Raw genomic sequence first — 21,746 nt, 5'->3', positions numbered from 1 at the left:
AAATTATCTTAAATATTCCTAATAAAATTTCTAATTTTTGATTAAAAATATACACTGGACCATTATTAGTCACTAAAACATAAAAAAATTGAATAAATAAGTTTATAAGAAATAATTAACACAATAACTCCACTTATATTTTAACAATATTATATAACAAATTTTTAAATATTTAATTTAAAGTAAATTTTCTACATTAATATAATAACAAACTTAAATATCAAATAATTCGCACGGGTCTTTAAACTAGTTATGTTATTAAAGTAAAACAACTATATTGCTGATCAACTGATGATTTATGAAGCCCCGATGTTAGGGTAGTAAGCAATTCACCGAGTTTCAGTTTTTTTAATTAGTCGCGACATCTGACGGTAGTTCTGCAAGTGCACAAAATCGCTACCAAGTAATAAAGTGATAAGTGTATCGTTCTCCACAGGGATTATGCCAAGGTTACTAGTTTCTCTTAGGAATAAGGATAATTGCCTTCGCTTTGTTTGTTTGAAAGGTATCTTTGCGGGTAATTAGTAAATGACAGGAAAGTAAAGACTGAAATTAAATGACAGAAAATATAAATAGTGTGTGTGTGACCACACGGGGTGGTTAAGTGTGGTCGGATCCCTCCTTTACTCCTGCTTGGTGGTTATTCTCTTCTTTCCCTCTATCAGGAATTGGACTATTGAAAACAGGTTAGAAGCCATATCATGTCCTAATTCTATTACAAACTGTGCAGAGCCCTCAAAGCTCTTCTTGCCTAAAACATAAATAACATAAGTAAGGTTTTTAAAATAGTAAGTAACCGACCGCAACTGTGACTACAATATCGAAGTTGTTTAATTTTCAACAACCTGCAATTGCGGCCACATCAGTTGTATTAGGCCATAGTTTTCAGCAATACTGAGGAACGAGATTCAATCGCAATGCAATTCAAAACCTTGAACATAAGTTACATAACTAATGTAAAACAATTTTCAATGATTTCTAAATTGAAGGTACTATCCTAAATTGTATATTTAAGTATCTAAGGCCTAATTAATGATTTCTTTCTTGAATTGTTTAACATGTGTGTGAATAGTTCTTTCTGTGGCGATAAAAATTGGTTTTGTAAAATTGATTATGACTATACGAGAGTTGAATATAAAGTGATTTTAGGTTTGGATACATTCGTGTAAATGTGGGTTTGATCAAAAAATTAGAGACTAAAATTCAATACTATAAGCAAAAGCTCTAAATTCCAACTTCAAGCTATAATCAGTTTTGTAGGCAGAATCAATTGTACTCTAGAACATCCAAACATGCAAAAATCAATTTTACACCTTCATAATCAATTTTGACAACTCAAAAGTGGAACCAAACATAGTCTATGTTTGGTATCACGGTGGTTACGCCAGAATCACGGTGACCCACTGTGATTTCACATAAGCTACAGAGAGAATGTTAGCTTTTGAAAAATTTGGGACGTATTTTCCGTGATACCAAACATAGGCATACTCGAAGTATAATACCTGCTTAATTCTTAAGTGCATGCTTGAAATCAGAGTGAGTTTAACAAAATCATGGTAGCAACGTGATTTTGTTTCAGCTCGAAATTATAGCTTTTGCCAAAATCACAGTTGCTCGTCATGATGATGTGAAACTCACTGCAAATTAAAGCATGAACTAAATAATTAAAGATTAGAAACTCATTCTAACAAAATTATGATTTTCAAAACAGAACAAGTAGAATCATGATTTTGCAAAAGGTGTTTGAAATTACCAAGAAGCCTCGAAATGCAGACTGGATACGGATGGCAGACCATTCCTGCTTAATCAACAAGAAGTCTTTGTGTGGAGTTCTTACTACAGCAGCCATTGCAGCAGCAAAAGCTTGTTCATTCACCACAAATGAAGAACATGAATATTTATCATAAGCAACAAAACCATGTCCCTTCTTCATAGAGGTTCCAAATCCAATACTTTCTGAAGAATTCCTCCATAACTTCCATTTTCTCTTACTCTTATCAATACTCTTCACCTGAAAAAGCAGAAACATAATGAATAATAAACATCATATATAAAAACCAAAACTAACATTTTTAACACTGACACTTCAAATCGAAGACATGTTCGGTATCTCACACGTGTCATTGTCCGATACTAACAAAACACTGACACATGTAAATAATAGTAAAGAAGCTGTGAAGTACAAACACCGATACCAGACATTGATACATCAACACAAATACAGACACAGACACGTCTTCGATTAGAATTGTCATGCTTCCTAGCCAAGAAAAGGAAAAAATAAGTAAAAAAAAAAATTTGCTAACTTGATTATTGGTGGAGGGCTTTTTTGGTGGAATAAGTGATTTAAACCAGCTTCCTGAACCACCCATTTGAGAAAAGAACTTATTTTTGCATAGGAAAATGGGAGATTGTGAGAATGGCAACAACAACAGCAGCAAGTAGATGTTGTTGATGATGCAGTATGTGTTATGAGTTTGAAGGTGGTATTGTAGAAGAAGAAAAGAACAAGTTTTGAAATTTGAAATGTTTGTGAAAAGAAAAAGTCCAAAAGAACAAAAACAAAGAAGAAACAACCATAACGGATACAAAGACTTTTCTTGTTTTTCCACCTTTTTTTATTTTTCTGATGAATTCATGTTAGAGTTCTACTCTTCGCACCCCCGAGACACTCAATCACCCCCTGGAAATCTCATTATACTCCTCTCGCCATATTGAAAGAAAGCGTGTAAAATTGCAAAAAACTGGAAACACTTATACTCGCTTTATAGGATGCGAGTGTGTAAAATTGCAAAAACAGAACACCACATTTCGCTCTCTATGATGCGAGTATGTAAAATTGCAAAAACTGGAACACCCCCAGTTCGCTCTCTATGATGCTAGTGTGTAAAATTGTAAAACTATTATAGATGAAAAAAAAGTGCTCGCTTTATTGAATGCGAACTCTGATGTTGCTCGCTATATTGAATGTGAACTTTTTTTTTATGATTTTTTTTTTAATTTTTGGGGGGTGAAGACGTTGAGTTTGAGTATATATACAACGCTCGCTACGTAGAGTGCGAAAATAGAGCTCGCTTTCAATATGGCGAGAGGGGTACTATGGTCATTTCAGGAGGTGATTGAGTGTATGCAGGGGCTGCAAAAAGTAGGACTCTTCATGTTATTGCTCTTGAGTTGACCTGTCATGAATGTTGTCGTTTAACTAGGCCCAACATTGTAAGCCCGTTAAAAAGCCCAAACTGCCAATGTTAATGGATATTTTCTTTTGCCACCCTATCAAATGATGTAAGAAGAAATGCATATGCTGTTAATCTGGTCAATGTATCACTCTATTGTTTAAATGTTATTTAGTAGAATTACTTTTACCTGATCAATGAATTGTTCCATTATAAAAATTAAAAAAAGAAATGAATTGGTCTAAGTAGTAAGGGTTTTGGTCCCCTTAAGCATGTGGTTAGGAGTTCGATTATGGCTCGTGCGTATGGAGAAAAATCAATGGGGAAGGGAGAACCCGTCTTTGTGTGCCTCATAGGTTCCCTAACGGAGATTAGTCATCTCTAACGACGCTGAAAACTTCATATCAATATCGGTTCCCCAAAAAGAATTACTTTAACCTTTAAGGCTGTGTTGCATTGGTGCGGGTACGGTACCGGTACCCGGTACGGGGTACGGCATTTTCAAAAAAACTAAGGTACTAGTACGTCCATATAAATAAAATAATAGAGTTAAAATAATTAAACATAAAAAATACCACACTTTAAAAGTAATTTAAATTGTTCAAAAATATCAAAATAGAAAAACTATCAATATTCATGGCTGAAAAGGTTGTGAACTATTGCTAGTACGCTCTTTGTCTTCTACTAGTAGGTTAAAAATGTTGTGACTTTGTCTTCTACCAGTACCCGCACCCGGACAAGAAAGAAACTGAATCGTTCTAATTAAATGAATCTTCCTTAAAAAAAATAAACAAATTTAAAAGAATGGAAATAGTTGTATAAACAAAAAAAACGGAATGGAAGTACACATTCGCGTACCCGGGAGTACCCATTCGCGTACCGGGATCGTAAAACAAAAAAAAACGGGTACGCCGTCGGTGCGTACCGGAGGTGTACCGTACGCGTACCGGTACCCGGTACGTACCCGGTACCGGTACTCTCTCAAAAACGGAGTACCCGTGCATCACAGCTTTAAGGTTGATCTTAATTTGAAATTAAAATTTAATCAGACGATTAAAAAAAAAACTTTTTAAAGTAATTATTTTGTTTAAAAATGTGATTATTTTTAATATAAAAAACCCTTACAACATACTCTTAAAAAGTGATTATTTTGTAAAGAAAATCTACTAGACAAAACTTAAACATATTATAATATAATATTCACTTTTATCTCTTCAAAATTATAATCTAATATTCACTTTTATCTCTTCAAAAATTACATCCATCATACATTAATCCACACACAAGTTGCTAGACCCTATTGATAGATAGTGCTTGATTTGGACCGAAAAATACATGACTTACTTTGTCTCAACAATTGCGGTGTGACAGAAGAAGAGAAAATGGTGGAAAGGTTGGTCAAAAAAGGCATTTTGGTAATTATAAAAAATTCTTAATAGGATTTAACTACAACTACAGTCTACAAGTGGTATCATAGAATCATAGTCGATGGTTTGATCAACACTTTGTATAAAAAATCTTTCTAACAATTGTGCCAACAATAATTCTAGTATATCTGAATGAGAAAATTTTCATTTGAGAGAGTGTGTATTTAGATGAATGTGTTAGAAATAATATAAAACCATTGATGTGGCTCTATCATAATAGTTTAAGTTTTTGGGATAATCGATTATTTGACAGAATGAATAAACTCCTACTTGAAGGAAAGATGATTGGTCAGCTAAATGTGAGTTAAAAGTTGAACAATTTATAAGTAAGATAACTTATCATATACATTTATACTAAAGTTTTTGAAAGAACATAAGTCTAATTCACTTGTATGGTTATTCTAATTTTTCTCAATCTGAATCTCAATCGAGAGATGTGTCTGTCAATTATCCCTCAACAAGTAATTCACTTGTATGATTGTTCTCGCAAAATGAATTCAAGAGAAACCAAAAACAAAAACAAGATTTGAAAGGAATTTGGCAAATTTTGTTTGGTTTGGATTCATTTACCTAAACTTGGAATGTGGGAAAAGAAAAGGTCCCCAAGTAAATGTCTCATGCTAGCACTATTGTAAGGAATAAATTTTTATTCTTTACATGCCTAGCCTTAGTAGAAATTGGTCAATTTAGCTTGCAAAACACTTACTATATTCTCCACCCAATCTTGACCTTTTGTTATCTTTACTACCATCCAAATCTTGACTTTGAAGTGCATACATAGTCCTACATACTGTATACATTAATATAGTACAACACAAATTATACATACGAGGAACATTGCATGGATTGCTTATAGTATGTCCAAATTATCTGTATGTGGAATATGAGACCAATTTTTGGGCAAATTTTGACATGATGCCTCACCTCCACGCCACAGTGACTAGACACTGCTAGGGAATCTTTATGACTATGAAAGAAAGAGTGATAATGAGAAATATAAAAAATTTAAATATTATTTGACTTTAACAAGAATTGAATATTGACCCAACTCTTAAAATACAATTGGGTAATTAAACATGTGAAGGAAGGAAAAAAAAATTATTATTCATCATATGCTAAATGACCAAAATAATTGGCCAAGAAATAAAAGAAACTTAATGAAAAAATAATCATTGGTTAGATCTTTTATTCATCCTATGCTCTAAACTAAGGTATATAAAAATTAAAAGGCATGGTAATATCAGAAAATGAATATATAAAACATTTTTCGATACTAACTACATGTTGGGACTGATTGTGAGTTCAACATAGTATTACTAGGCTACCATAATTTTGTCAAAATTACAGTAAAACACTGTAATTTTGCCAATTTTTTCGTCAATTTAAAAATGGACTAAACATGTCCTAATTAGCGGGAGTAATATGTACTCTAGGACTTGGAATTCCCATATGCACAAGTCTAGGAGACAAGTGGATTTTTGGACTAGGTCTTGGTGAGGGAATGGGAGTCCTATTAGCAACTTTTCCAATATTGACTCTAGGTGATAAATTGAGTTGTTCAAGTGCCTTTGCTTGAAGTTTTGTAGGGTACTCCCTTACACAACCAATTCTAGGACCAGCTCCAGTGGTCCATTTGCTTGACAATGATTTGCACTCTTTATGTTGTGAAGTTGTCACATTATTTTGGTTACATCTTTTGGTAGAGTCACTTGGATTTGCATTAGTAGTATTTGTGGACTCAAATTCAAGCTCATTGTCGACATGTTCTGAAGGTGGGACATCATCATCAATTGGATACTTCTGTATAAGGAGAAACATTGAATTAATTGGTGCTTAGTGATTTCAAATCAAAGCCAAAATAGCCTAAATTTGTAAAGGGAAAATTACATTGAAAGTTATTAACTCACCTTTACATTTGTTAAGTCCACATTGTGTTCCATCAAGAAACCAATGAATTCCATGAAATTCTTCTTTGTAGGACGATAATGTCCACTGTATGGCCATATAGCCTAAATAAAAATTAATGAACCAGAGAATTAATACTCAAAAAATAATAAATAATCGAACATCGGTTTGCATATAAAGAAAAATGTTTTTCAACTTTTCTATTTAATAATAAAAAAAATAAAAAGTCATTGGTGTTTAGAAATTCTTTCGGTTCATCTTTATATGGAAATGTAGTTTTTTACCCTACACTCGCTACACATGGTGAAGACGCTACAAAGCTTTTGAATCAGGAGGAAATAAATACTACGTCCAGATTCAATAGCTCTACAACAACTTCGCATAAAATATAATAATTAAATTTTAGGAGTTTTTTCAACTCAAACATATGTCCGGAAATATACTTCTAAAAACAACACAACTTTTATGTTCTCCAGAAGTATACTTTCCGACACGTGTCTGAAAAAAGAATCTCTCTTCCATTTTATGATGTTCCAAAGATTATAGATGATAAATATCTATAGAAAATGTATCATACATTAAGAACACCATTTTGGACAACCAATCTTCCAGATGCAATAGTAGCACCCCCAGCTAGAAAACTTGAGTGTTGAAATTGCCCTTTCTTTTTCTCACCAACATACAAAATTCTTGATGAGCTAAGAACAAAAATCCACTTAGATCCCTCAAAAGTGTGTACAAGGTTCTTGCTTTTTCTATAAACAAACCTTCCTTCTTCTATAACCACTTCATATACTTCCCTTTCTTTCTACATAAGCAGGCAAAAAATTATTAGAACCTTTTATAATAGAGAATATTATAGTGGCTGCTCAATATATTAAATAAAGCCAAACTATTGAAAAGTACCTGTAATGAATGGATATAGGCCTTAGAGATTAAATAGGCCCAAAATGCATTAATCAATTGTATGTGATTATCCATGTTCTAGAATGATCTAGAATAATGATGAGTCATTGATTAGTTTGTTAGCTATATATATTGACATTGGGTGCATGTAATAATCAAGCAAAATGAATGAAAAAATTTGTTATTTTAGATTTAATGTAGTTTGTTAGTAGATTTTAGTAATTATCTCTTCAAATTATGAACAATCAAAAAGTTGTTCATAACAATTTGGTGCTTTCATTGAGAGTTTTTCATTGCCATGACTTCTCTCTACCATAACCCGTTTCTCTACCACGATCCTACCATCATCAATGTTCACACCTTGTTGAAACCACAAGGCTATCAACAACCAACCTACAGCAACACTTCACCCTCACAGCCGAACCAATTCATTTCTCCACCATCCATACCTTCCATCAACAAACCCTTGTTTCCCTCAAATTTCACTCACCTCAACACTCATTCTGCAACAGAACACTACCGCCCCTCTGTTATCCCATATTTTAGCGCAAGGTAAAATATGTTATAATCTTCAGTTCCGAAGACATTTATGGCTATAAAAACCTGTTAGAATGGCTTTAAGTAGCCTTAGTTTTAATGTCTTCAAAAATAAGAGAGATTCTTTCTCTCATCGTTTAAATGAAGGTTAAGGGTAATGTCTTTGAGAACAAGAGGATTCTAATGAGAAACTTCATAGCTCGAGATTACAGGTTGTTTCGATGGAAGCCAATGAATCGAAGAAGTCAGGGATTATGGACTTAGAGTATTTTTCATCATTCAAGTGTGATTCGAGTTCGACAGTTACAACGGTTTACAGGCCTTGGTTCATTTCAAATACAAAAGGACGCGTGGCTGAAGTTTAGGAGTTTAACGTTAAAGTAGACGTTACTTAGTTTTCTATAAATAGAAGTATGTATAGTCGAAATAGGGGTCACAATTCATTTACACAAAATCTCAAACACTCAAAGTATCCATGTTAAGGCGAGAAACGAGTTACTCGAGAAAGATGTATGAATCGGTGAACCTTTACATTTTCTTTGTAACTTTTACATTCTAAATGCAAATTTACTTTTCATAAGTCTTTATTTTCTTAAAGCATTTATAAATTCTGCTTTTCATTGGTTCCCTCGTTCGAGTGAATTTGCTTTAATTATATTTAACATATGTTTCAGAGATTAAACATATTGTTCTTTTATAAAGTAAGGATGTCTTTAAAGATAAACTTCCAAATTTCCTTTAACGAAATGCATGAACAATTGTCCCGAGATTTACTAGTTGATCTCTCAAGTAATTAATTTAAACTAGCGGTTGTTTACCAAAAATCAGTGTAAACAAATTGGCACGCCCAGTGGGACGGGTTGTTTTGTGCAATTTATATTCTTGAAAGAAATTTATTTTCTAAAAATCCTTTTACAAATACTAAGACAGTTAGTGTTTATAGTTTGTGTTTTGATTTTGTATGCATTTGAGAAGTGGTAAATCTTTACCAAATTTAACTAGTGTTAAATCTAAATCAAAAATGGTTAGACCACCAAATAATAATCAAAACAATAACAACAATGTCCCAAATCCTGAAGGACAGCCAACACAAGCGTCAATTAGTAACGCTACTGTCATGGCCCAAGGCTCTGGAACATCTGCTTCGAGCGTTCCTGCAGACAGTTTTGGGAATATAGGGGTAACAATGCCCTCAACGAGTTCGACTGTATCTGGGTCGATATCTTCGTTAGTATCACATGGTATAGGGGGCAGTCAGCCTAGTGCTGAAGATGTAAGGAGCCCCATTCGATCGTTTTTGTTGAACCAATCAGGATTAGGAATGCCAGACTCTTTGATGGCAGGCTTACATAATTCTAACCCAAATCCTGACAGGAGTACCATGCCTTCCCCAGCAGCCTCTGTTGTGGGAAATAGGACCAGAGATATTGCCTTACAAAATTTAACCAATGTAACTATGATGTCCTTTCGACAACAAATGGACGAGAGTAATCATGAAATGGTTAATACTCTGACTTCACAATTGGGGACTATTTTGAACCCTTTAATCAACAATACAAATAATAATTATCAGTTGCTAGCCCATCAGATGGGGCGGATTGCAGATTTCTTTGGTACTCCTGCAATGCCTAACCAAAACCTTCAGCCCATTCGAAACCAAACACAGGTTCAGAACCAAGGGTTTCATGTGAACAATGAAGTTCCAAACAATCAAGTACCACAAGTGGTACAAGAGGAACCGTCGGCTCCAGTGGTGCACCATGTGCCAGAGCCTGAAGTAATTTTGGTTAATCGAAATCAGAATGCTGACGAAGTGATTCGAAATGTGCAAAGAAATAATTTTGCGCAACAAGATAACTTGGCAAATTTAGTCGAAACTATCTTAACTCAAAACGGTTTCAATGTTGGCCTACATAGGCCGAACTTTATTTCCCCATTATCTGAATATGTATTACAAACTGAATTGCCAAGGGGATGGAAAATCCCTAAATTCACGAAGTTTGCTGGGGACACAACTGAGTCAACAGTGGAACATGTGGCAAGATTTTTTGCCGAAGCAGGAAATTTGGCAGATAATGAAAATTTAAGGTTGAAATATTTCCCAAATTCCCTTACAAAAAATGCTTTCACTTGGTTCACGACTCTTCCCCCCCGTTCGATTCAGCATTGGACTCAATTGGAAAGGGCTTTCCATGAACAGTTTTATATGGGCCAATCTAAGATTAGTTTGAAGGAATTGGCCAGTGTGAGGAGAAAGACACCAGAGTCCATAGATGATTATTTGAATCGATTTAGGCTACTTAAGGCCAGATGTTTTACTCAAGTGCCTGAACATGAGTTAGTTGAAATGGCTGCTGGAGGCCTAGATTATTCAATTCGAAAGAAATTAGATACACAACATCTAAGAGATATGGCACAATTAGCAGATAGGGTAAGACAGGTCGAACGCCTTAAGGCTGAGAAGGCTAGATCATCGAAGTTTCAGAAGAGAGAAAAGATTGCTTATGTCGAAACTATAGATGATGATGATGAGGAATATGTAATAAACTATGGAGACATAGAGGATAATGAAATTAATGTGGCCGAATTAAAACCTGGCCCTCCCTATGTCTGCAAATTACTAAAACCTTCGAATGGAAAAAATCCTGTCGAACCCAAGAATGATAAATTTGTTGCTAAGACCTATTCGTTTGATATAACTAAATGTGATGAAATATTCGATTTGTTGGTTACTGATGGCCAAATTGTTGTTCCAAAGGGATTGAAAGTGCCTCCCCTTGAACAACAAAAGAAAAGAGGTTTCTGCAAATTTCATAATTTTTTGGGTCATAAAACCTCACAATGTGTTCTTTTCAGGGATCTGGTTCAAAGGGCTTTGAAAGATGGAAGGTTGAAGTTTGGAGATAAATCCGGACAAAAGATGAAAATTGACGAAGATCCACTACAAATATCGGATGCTTCCTATGTGGAACCGGTCGAATGCTTGATGATCGATGCCATGGACTTATCAGGAGGCGCTCAATTAGTTTCTATTCCAGAGAATGAGTACTATGAGAAAATGAAAGTAGTATATCCTGGGGCTGAAGAGGAACTGATTGATTTTCTACAAAGGTGTAAGCTTAACAAGTCTGAGGTGATGCTTTGCCCAAGGTGCAGTGCTGTATTCGACAAGAAGGCTACTGAGGGCCTTAACAAGTTTATACCATTCAGAAGAAACAAAGAGAATTGGCCAAACTCAAGGCCAATGAAAAAACAGAACATGGCGCATGCTAAACCAATACATCAAAGGTTGGGCAACCCAAATACTTTTGTGCCATCCAACAAATCACCAATGAACAAATGGGTTCATGGTCATGCATCAAACTTTGTCAGAAATTCTGTTGACAAGGGAAGCTCGAGTCATTCTGTTGATTCGAAGAAGTATGCTTACAGAAACAATTACAAGGGAAAGAATCCCATGACCCGCACACAATGACGTAGGCATCAGCGCCAACAAAGGCTCTCCCTTCAAGAGGCTCAAAAGACTGAAGACAACAAAGGAAAACAGGTTGTCGAAGTTACTAGAAGGCCTCTGAAAGAAAGATTGACTCAACCAGAGGATGATCAAAAGGTTGAGAATGAGTTTGAAGGAGAGAACATGGAAGATGAGGATCTCCTCGATTCAGATCCCGAGTTTGATGTGCTGGTGAACGTAGTTTCGATCCTCCCTGCTGAATATGACGTGTGGTCAGAAGTGACTGAAGGGGAGGATGAGTTCGATGAGTCTGAATTGGCTTTGCACAAGCCAATGTGTTATTATGTAATGAATAATGGCTGCTTAGAGGAACAGATGGCCAATTTTGAGAGGCCAACTGAGGGAATGAAGAATCATTTGAAACCACTCTTTATTCAGGCCAAAGTAAACAATGTGGGGGTCAACAAAGTGTTGATTGATGGAGGAGCAGTAGTAAACCTGATGCCAGAATTCATGATTACCAAGATTGGTAAATTCTCTACTGACTTGCACCCTCACAACATCGTTCTTTCGAATTACGAAGGTGAGACTGGTTTCTCGCTGGGGGCAATTCAAGTCGATGTGGCAGTTGGCAGCACTGTTAGGCCAACTTTGTTTTTGGTTGTAGCATCGAAGGCCAATTATAATCTGCTTCTAGGAAGGGAGTGGATACATGGTGTTGGAGCAGTGCCTTCGACTCTCCATCAGAGAGTGAGTATTTGGAGAGATGATGGTGTGGTAGAAAATATCGAAGCTGATCAAAGTTATTTTAGGGCTGAAACACACCACATAACCAAGCATTCATTTGATAAGAAATTGGCGAATATATCGCCATGCACTGAACAGGGATATGCCTATGCCCCTGCTGATAATGTCTACCATTCTGTCAAATTGGACCCAACTCATGGATTCATTTGGGAGAGAGAGGAGATAGACGAAGGTCCACATATGGATGAAGGCAAAGTCCGCCCAACTGGGTGGGACCTTGAAGAATACTACGATGACTAAGCCCAATGCTTGGGCCAAGATTTCGGCTTATATGGCCGAAAACAAGATAAAGATGGCTTTAGAAGCCACAATGCTGCAAGAAAATATGGCTATCGAAGCCAACAACTGTGAAAATGGCAAATTATTGCCAATGACTCAAAAAATGGACTGCATCTATGATGAAGAACCATTAGGATTTGAGAAAGATCCTTCCAGTTCCAGTCAAAAGATGCAAGCCCAAGATCCTTTGGAAGAAATAGATATTGGAGATGGCTCTATCAAAAGACCAACGTACATAAGTGCCAATATCCCAAAGGACTTGCGTGATAAACTGGTCGAACTCCTTAAAGAGTTCAAAGATTGTTTTGCTTGGGATTACAATGAAATGCCAGGTTTAGACAGAAATTTGGTCGAACATAGATTACCCATTCGACCAGACAAGAAACCAGTTAAACAATCACCAAGAAGATTCGCACCAGAAATCCTATCTAAGATCAAGGAGGAAATTGAAAGGCTGCTGAGAAGCAAGTTCATCCGGACTGCCAGGTATGTCGAATGGTTAGCAAATATAGTTCCTGTCATTAAGAAAAATGGTTCTCTTAGAATATGTATAGATTTTAGGGACTTAAATAATGCTACCCCTAAAGATGAATATTCGATGCCTGTAGCAGAAATGTTAATAGATTCAGCAGCAGGTTTCGAATATCTTAGCATGTTAGATGGGTATTCTGGATATAACCAAATTTTTATCGCCGAGGAAGATGTGGCAAAAACAGCTTTTCGATGCCCAGGGGCTTTGGGTACTTATGAATGGGTCGTAATGCCGTTTGGATTGAAAAATGCTGGAGCCACATACCAAAGAGCAATGAACTCAATTTTCCATGATTTTATAGATACTTTTATGCATGTATATATTGATGATATTATTGTTAAATCGTCATCACAAAATGATCATTTGGTTTGCTTGAAAAAGTCATTCGAAAGAATGAGAAAATATGGATTGAAAATGAATCCATTGAAATGTGCTTTTTGTGTGCATGCAGGAGATTTCCTTGGGTTTGTGGTGCATAAAAAAGGCATTGAGATAAACCAAAACAAGACAAAAGCGATTTTGGAGACTAACCCTCCAACAAACAAAAAGCAACTTCAATCCTTGTTGGGAAAAATCAACTTTCTGAGAAGATTCATTTCGAATCTAAGTGGTAAAGCTCAAGCTTTTTCACCATTGCTTCGACTCAAGAAAGAGGATGTTTTTACTTGGGGGCAGGATCAGCAAGAAGCATTCGATGCAATCAAAAGATACTTGTCTAATCCTCCAACTCTGATGCCACCAATTAGAAATAAGTTTATGAAGTTGTATATTTCAGCATCTGATACCACATTAGGTAGTATGTTAGCCCAAGAGGACGAAAATGGCGAAGAAAAGGCCATTTATTATCTAAGTAGAGTCCTTAATGATGTTGAAACTAGATATAGTAGTATTGAAAAGCTTTGTCTTTGTTTGTACTTTTCTTGTATGAAATTGAAGCATTATATAAAGCCTATTGATGTTTATGTTTATTCTCATTATGATGTTATTAAACATATGTTGCTAAAACCGATTTTACATAGTCGAATTGGGAGATGGGCCTTAGCTCTTTCTGAATATTCACTTTCATAAAAGCCTTTGAAAGCAATTAAAGGCCAAATAGTGGCTGACTTCATTGTTGATCATTCAGCAATCGAACCACCTCAAAATTACATTGCTCTAGAACCATGGACTTTGTATTTCGATGGGTCTAGACATCAACATGGTACTGGAATAGGTATTTTGATAATTTCCCCACAAAAAATTCCTACTAAGTTCAAATACAGGATTAATGGTATTTGTTCGAACAATGAAGCTGAATATGAGGCTTTGATAGCAGGATTAGAAATATTGTTGAACTTTGAAAAATGCCAATCTCTTATTTCATTCGAGTCATTCAAATCGAAATAGGCATTTTTGGGGGCAATTTGTTATCCCATATTTTAGCTCAAGGTAAAATATGTTATAATCTTCAGTTCCGAAGACATTTATGGCTATAAAAACCTGTTAGAATGGCTTTAAGTAGCCTTAGTTTTAATGTCTTCAAAAACAAGAGAGATTCTTTCTCTCATCGTTTAAATGAAGGTTAAGGGTAATGTCTTTGAGAACAAGAGGATTCTAATGAGAAACTTCATAGCTCGAGATTACAGGTTGTTTCGATGGAAGCCAATGAATCGAAGAAGTCAGGGATTATGGACTTAGAGTATTTTTCATCATTCAAGTGTGATTCGAGTTCGACAGTTACAACGGTTTACAGGCCTTGGTTCATTTCAAATACAAAAGGACGCGTGGCTGAAGTTTAGGAGTTTAACGTTAAAGTAGACGTTACTTAGTTTTCTATAAATAGAAGTATGTATAGTCGAAATAGGGGTCACAATTCATTTACACAAAATCTCAAACACTCAAAGTATCCATGTTAAGGCGAGAAACGAGTTACTCGAGAAAGATGTATGAATCGGTGAACCTTTACATTTTCTTTGTAACTTTTACATTCTAAATGCAAATTTACTTTTCATAAGTCTTTATTTTCTTAAAGCATTTATAAATTCTGCTTTTCATTGGTTCCCTCGTTCGACTGAATTTGCTTTAATTATATTTAACATATGTTTCAGAGATTAAACATATTGTTCTTTTATAAAGTAAGGATGTCTTTAAAGATAAACTTCCAAATTTCCTTTAACGAAATGCATGAACAATTGTCCCGAGATTTACTAGTTGATCTCTCAAGTAATTAATTTAAACTAGCGGTTGTTTACCAAAAATCAGTGTAAACACCCTCCCAATTTCACCAACCAGCAACCTATCATCTTTCAAACACCAACCATCCAACTTCATGGGTCTCACGTACCCCTTTAAACCATCACACACCACACCAACCCATACACAACACCAACACAATTTCATCACCATCATTTTTTGGATCCCAACATTTAATCCACACTTCCACTGCCTTGCGTCATCATCACTATCCATACCTTTATCATGATCCCTATTTTTCACCAAAATCCTCCCCCATCATCAATGATTTTACTCCATTACACCTTGATCCAACACAACAGTATGCAAAAGAAACGATTAAATCGCATGAATTAATTACTGATGCACAACGCTCCGTCTCCGTCGCCGATTCGGCCGTTGCAGAGCAACCTTCAGATACTGTTAGTACTTCATCGTCGTATCATCCGCCGGCACCACGAGATAACTTGTCAATATTGTTCGATGGAGAAGAAGATTCATATTGGTGGGTGCTATGCATTGAGAAATTTTTCAAGGAGCAAGGAACGCCAAATGCGTTGAAGCTTCCAACAGCTGTGCTGGCATTGAAAGGCTGTGCTCATCAATGGTGGCTATGGCAGTCTCGCCGTCAACCACCGACAACTTGGGAGGCGTTCACCACTGTTTTTCTTTGGCGTTTTAAACCTGAGTGGAGAGAAATTTTGCCGGTAGATAATGAGGAGGAGGAAACAGATCTGGATTTGTCTCTGTCCAAAAGTAGTAGCATTCATGTTACAGAACCAACACATTTCGAAGTCGTCAGCAAGAGCATTTTCACCGTCTCGGAAACTGACGAGAAATTCGAGACCTGTGACGAGGTAACAGAAGACAAATTCACCCCCACCGTCGTTTCTCAAGCCGTTGAGGAAGAAAATAAGTTTGCACCAGATCTCATCGCAAATTTCAATCCTGTGTCTGATTCCGTTAAGCAGCAGAAACGACGTGTTTTTGACGTGACGGCACCGCTCCCACAACACCTCTTCATCTTTGATTCCGGCGATGATAAGCGACGAGTTCGTTCTCTGGCGATTTTTGGTAATGGCATTTGTGTTTTCGACCCCGGCGGCAATGAGCGCAATTGTGGTTCTCCGGCGCTGAATTCGATCAACAATCATGGTATACAATCTCCTCTGCAAGCGCCATGGGATAGAGGGAAATTGGGTGTGTCTAAATCCCTCTCCTCCGTCAAACACGTCTTCCTTAATTGTTTATTTTCGTTCACACCGGCAGTTGTTTCGTTTCCGGCGAGGGGAGCCACTTCTGGTTGGCCATGGGTGCCATGGAGCTCGAGTTTATATGACGACCACCGTTTAATGTCTTCGCCATGGAAATCGTGCGACAACGCCATCTTACTTTCTCTGTTGTGGCTGCCGTGGGATAGAGGGAGAAAGGATTGGGCCTTGGAGATGAATTTGGACTCACGAATGTTTGCAATGGGCCTGCACACACGTTGGACTACTTGCATTTCATAATGGGGTCAAGCTAAGAAGAATTAGAGTTTTGAGAAAGAATTTGGGAATAAGTTCACTCAACACATTTTGAATTTTCTTTGGGTTTAGATTAAATTCTAGGTTGCACTAAATTGTGGATTTTGTTAGATTACACCTTGAGGACAAGGTGGTTCTGCAAGACCAATGGAATGTAATGAATGGATATAGGCCTTAGAGATTAAATAGGCCCAAAATGCATTAATCAATTGTATGTGATTATCCATGTTCTAGAATGATCTAGAATAATGATGAGTCATTGATTAGTTTGTTAGCTATATATATTGACATTGGGTGCATGTAATAATCAAGCAAAATGAATGAAAAAATTTGTTATTTTAGATTTAGTGTAGTTTATTAGTAGATTTTAGTAATTATCTCTTCAAATTATGAACAATCAAAAAGTTGTTCATAACGGTACCAAAAAAAGTACTACTTGTTCAAAAAATAATATTCACAATGTGTTATCTTTAGTACATTGAACGCACTAATAAAAATGGATTTTGTACATAATTTAATTAATTTAATATTTCAATAGAGCTAATTAAGTCCTAACCTAAGATGCACCACTGGCACTCTATAATTGACCAAGTAGTGTATAGTATATGGATTTTATTCCATCATGAATATGAAAAATTATAATATAAAGTCTAATTAGTTATATGTTATGTGGCAATGTCAATGTCATGATAGGTGAAAATGAAAGAACTTACAGGTCCAAGGCACTTTATACACTGCTTCTGTAATTCATTTCTTGGACACTTATGATCAAGATTTACTTCTTTTCCATCTCCAAACATCCAACCTATTATGTCACAAACATGGAGTTTATAAAATCACTAATCAAAATTGTGCTAAGACATGTTTGGTACAAACCTACAACAGTATTTTCAATACATAATTTATGTTTTTGGAAATTTGTATAGGAAATCGATCCTGTACAAATTTGTTGTGGTGATGAGATAAACACGAACCACTTTAAGAGTAGCGTAACAATTTCATAAATGAATGTGAAAATAAGAAAATAAAATAATTTTTTCTTAAATCAAACACATTTTCTTATCAACATGCATTGTGAATAATTTACCAGTAGAAAAAAGGTTGTGAGCTCCGGCTATGAAACCAAACATCATAGTACAAGTGTAAGTTGTGTCCATATCGATGACGAGGATCAATCTGCAAAAACGAAAACAAAAAAACGTTTGTTTTAATCAACCTTTGTACCTAAAATATAAGTTAATTTAAAAATGTTAATCAAAGTCAATAATTTATTCACCTTCTTTATATCTAATATATAAGTTAATTTAAAAATGTTAATCAAAGTCAATAATTAGACATATATGAGCTTACAGCTTCAAGCCAATGTCTAAGAGCTAATTTTTGTGCTTTATCATCTTTACACAATCCTTTTCCCACCTACCAACAATCAACAAAAAAAAGTTAAATTGATAACAAAATCACAAAAGAAAATTATGTCGGAAAGTGAATGAAAACTTTGAATTCTTCTCTATGGTCCCAGTCAAATGTATAATTGGAAAAGCCAAACTAAGATCAAATCAATTTTATTTCAAGCAAATAATAAAGTTTTAAATGAAACCAATGGCTATATATAATGAAACAAAAACCATTAAAAATATATATTCTCTATTATCCTAAAGTTTATTCAAAGATAACCAAGTTGATTGGGATCCAGTGGCAAGGAGCTCCTTCCAAGGACGTACCCGGAGAATACCGGGTTCGATTCCCAGGGAGAACAACGCTTGACCAGTGCGCATGCCTCTACGCACGAGCTGGATTAGTCGTCCACCTTTAGTGGGTTGAAAACCGGTGCGAAAGCAACAAAAAAAATAAAGTTTATTCAAAGATTAATTATATATAGCTTTTGACATTAATTAAAGTGTAGTACCTTAGCAGCCATAGTCCTAGCTCTAGCCCATTTTGAAAGAGCTGTTTCTGATTTAACTGAATCAAAATGTGATATTGAACATCTATTAAGAGAAGCAAAATCTAAGGCCTTCCACCTATAAGATTAAGAAAAAAAATTGCAAAAGTTTATTAATTTTAATTGAATATTAAAAAAAAAAATAATATGGTTTAAATATATTTTTAATCTTTATAAAATTAGAGATTTTTTCATATTAGTCCTATAAATATTATGACCAGTTCTAATCCTTACCTTTTTATGAAAACGGTGTTTTAGTCTTCCTGTAGTGAAAAAAAAAAACACTCTGTTTTTATAAAAATGTAGGACTAAAAGTGCCCGTATTTTGCTTTAAAAAAAAGTACTTGAATTTTTTTGACGATAAAAAATAAAATTTGATAATTTTTTTATAAGAACTAAAATAAAAAAATTATAGAGACTAACCATAGCTCCTCACAAACAACTGCACAATCAGCCAAATTTCTTCTAGTTCTATAACTTTTGTAAACTTTTTGAAGCTTTATTGCTGCAACATCAAGTTTTCCAATGGATTTTGGTGAAAACCAAATTTCTGGTTTATCTAACAAAATTGAAGGACTTTGTTTATTGAAAACATCATCAACAAAACCTTGTTTTGAATCAGAGTTTTCAGTAACTAAATATTTGAATGAGAATGTAGTTTGAAGCTTCAAATTTCCAATTTTCCTTTTCTTTGAACATGTTGATTCTTCAACTATAGCTTCTTCATCTAACACTTGTTGATTATATAATTCATCTATATTTCTTTCACTCTTGAAGCTCATTGTTCTTAAGGTAGTACTAGTAGCATCAACTTCTTTAGATTCATAATCCATTTGTATTGTTACCATTTGCATTCTGCAAAATATGAAGAAAAAAAGTTGCATAAAAAAATTTAATGCTTAAAATAAAAAGCACTTCTAATAATATATATATATATATATATATATATATATAGAAACACAAACTTTAGGAAAATATTTATATAAATCATTCATAAGTGTTTTTTTTGACAAAAGAGTCAATTAAAGCATTGTAGTATAAAACAAAATAAATAATCATAAGTGATAATGGAATGAGAGGGTCACCTTTTATGATTCTCTATAAGCAAAGATAGATAGCAACTGATTTTAAGTCTTGAAAAATGAGAACTTGACAACTCTTATATAAGTCACAATTTTGGAATAAATGTAAAGGGTGAAATTATTCTAGTAAGAACTTTCAAATGCGTAAAGAGACAGAGATTGAAGAAAAATGGTGGTGACACTTTGAAATATTTATTAAAAATTAATTGATGAATAGGTTTGGTTTGAATAGAAAAATATGAAAATTTGTATAATGTCCCATAAAATGGGTTGTATTGAATATAGAAAATGGAAAATAATAATATTTGTGACTTGTTGAAGAAGGTGTTACATAAGTGTGTGTATGTGAAAAGTGTATACGCGGTGATGTGAATTGAATGAGACAGAATCAGTCAAAAAAAGCTTAAAGGAGTGTTCTGATTCTTTTTTTGGTTTTTCACCACCAGTTTAATCTGATTCGGAGGTTAGTTCTGACATTAAGTGGTTTCAGCCTCCTCCCGATCACAGTTGCGGGTTCTAATTCTAATTCTTAAAACAAAATAGAACCAAATCATATCAATATCTTTACTTTCATTTTTAAATTGAGATATGTAGGTAGTAGTTGCCAAAAATCAAATTTCTTGTAGTATATATTTTTCCAGAAGATCATATAATATGTGAATTATTGATTATCACCATTTTTAACTATTCCATTTTTTTCATTAGAGATACTATTTGTTAAGAAGAATCTATGCAAAAAATTGATCCTCCCGAACTTGAGATCTGAGTGGGTTTGACTATTTCAGATCAATATTGATGTCAGACCATTGATCAACAAGCCTCGTCAAGGGGATATTGTATGTGTACACATTCTGACAATCAAGTCAGTGAGTGTCAAATATGAGAGGTATTAGAGTTTATATATTGCATATCTAATTAAGCCTAGACCATTAGACTTATAGGCGGAGATTTAAGATTTCTAAGTTCTAGGACCTTCTTCTGGACACCTGCCCCCGGAGAAAGGTATAGGCGGATCGCCAGCAAAATAGGATATGATGGTCCTATTCATTTTTAGAGTGTGTCCATATATATGATGTTCTACATGACTCTATTAGGATTGGGTGACCTGGTAAAACTTTTGGATGGGTCGTACCCCATTCGAAACAAAAATAATGCATAAAAATAGAATATTTGATCAAAGAGGTTCTAACTAACCATATATGAGAGAGTGAGTAGTTATTATTTATGTTAAATTGTATTTCTGGCTACCTAATTCTCATAGTAGTACTTTTGGTCCCTCTAACTATCACAAACTTATGATTTTAACCCCCTAACGTTAGTCTCTTTTGCAAAAGAATGACTCTCGCTTAATTTTGACCAAGTCAATTATGTCTCACTTATATAAGTACTGGAGAGTGGTCATACTAGGATTACTATGAGAGTGAATGTAACGACCCGTTTTTAATTAAATAGTATTTATTTAGTTATTGTATTATATTAGAATTAGATTTATTTTATTTAATTATGTGTTATGTGGTTTATGTGGTTTATTGGAATAAGTTAGTAAGATAGTAATAAAATAGGATAAGTTAGTAAGTTGAGAGTTGTGCTTTTGTTAAATGGGCCTAGGGTTAGAGAATGAGGGTTGGTATAAAAGGATAGAATAGGGAGAGAGAATTCATTTTTAAGAAAATTAGAAAGAGATAGAAAGAGAAAGAGTGGAGAAAGTAGAGAAAAGGAAGAACAAGAGAAGGAAGAGCTAGAGATTGCTAGAACAAGAGGAGATGGAGGCTAGAGATTTCAAGAATTAGAGGTAAGAGAGTTAGATTACATAATCTAGGAGTGATTCTAAAGAGGGGAGAAGTCTTATCTTCTCCAAATCCAAACTCCTTACACTTTTTTTCTTTGGATGGGAATTTTTATGAATAATAATTGAATCTTGATATGCTTTGATGTTTATTAAACTTGATTAAGCATGAAATT

The 21,746-nt window shown here is 34.7% G+C and overlaps 2 protein-coding genes and 1 pseudogene across 4 annotated transcripts; 1 reads left to right on the top strand and 2 right to left on the bottom strand.

Moving 5' to 3' along the window:
- Positions 1 to 263: 263 nt before the first annotated feature.
- LOC123889504 (protein IQ-DOMAIN 7-like) lies at positions 264 to 2,557 on the bottom strand. 2 transcript variants are annotated; one of them, XM_045938854.1, is made up of 3 exons: positions 2,307 to 2,506; positions 1,754 to 2,011; positions 264 to 845 (listed from the first exon to the last, which is right to left on the bottom strand). In XM_045938854.1, exons 1-3 carry the CDS (start codon positions 2,370 to 2,372, stop codon positions 831 to 833), a joined length of 339 nt encoding a protein of 112 aa, XP_045794810.1. In that variant the 5' UTR covers positions 2,373 to 2,506; the 3' UTR covers positions 264 to 830. The 2 variants fall into 2 exon arrangements, with proteins under 2 accessions (XP_045794810.1, XP_045794809.1); XM_045938853.1 differs by lacking the exon at positions 264 to 845 and having other exon boundaries at positions 1,226 to 2,011; positions 2,307 to 2,557.
- A 2,494-nt stretch (positions 2,558 to 5,051) lies between these two features.
- On the bottom strand, positions 5,052 to 19,828 carry LOC123889500 (annotated as a pseudogene).
- On the top strand, positions 7,421 to 17,152 carry LOC123889499. Of its 2 annotated transcripts, XM_045938851.1 has the most exons (3): positions 7,421 to 7,937; positions 15,273 to 16,581; positions 16,616 to 17,152. In XM_045938851.1, exons 1-3 carry the CDS (start codon positions 7,713 to 7,715, stop codon positions 16,681 to 16,683), a joined length of 1,602 nt encoding a protein of 533 aa, XP_045794807.1. In that variant the 5' UTR covers positions 7,421 to 7,712; the 3' UTR covers positions 16,684 to 17,152. The 2 variants fall into 2 exon arrangements, with proteins under 2 accessions (XP_045794807.1, XP_045794806.1); XM_045938850.1 differs by having other exon boundaries at positions 15,273 to 17,150.
- Positions 19,829 to 21,746: the final 1,918 nt, after the last annotated feature.

The sequence above is a fragment of the Trifolium pratense genome, linkage group LG6, assembly GCF_020283565.1.
Source record: "Trifolium pratense cultivar HEN17-A07 linkage group LG6, ARS_RC_1.1, whole genome shotgun sequence".
NCBI lineage: Eukaryota > Viridiplantae > Streptophyta > Magnoliopsida > Fabales > Fabaceae > Trifolium > Trifolium pratense.
This window is presented reverse-complemented; position numbering and strand designations above follow the sequence as displayed.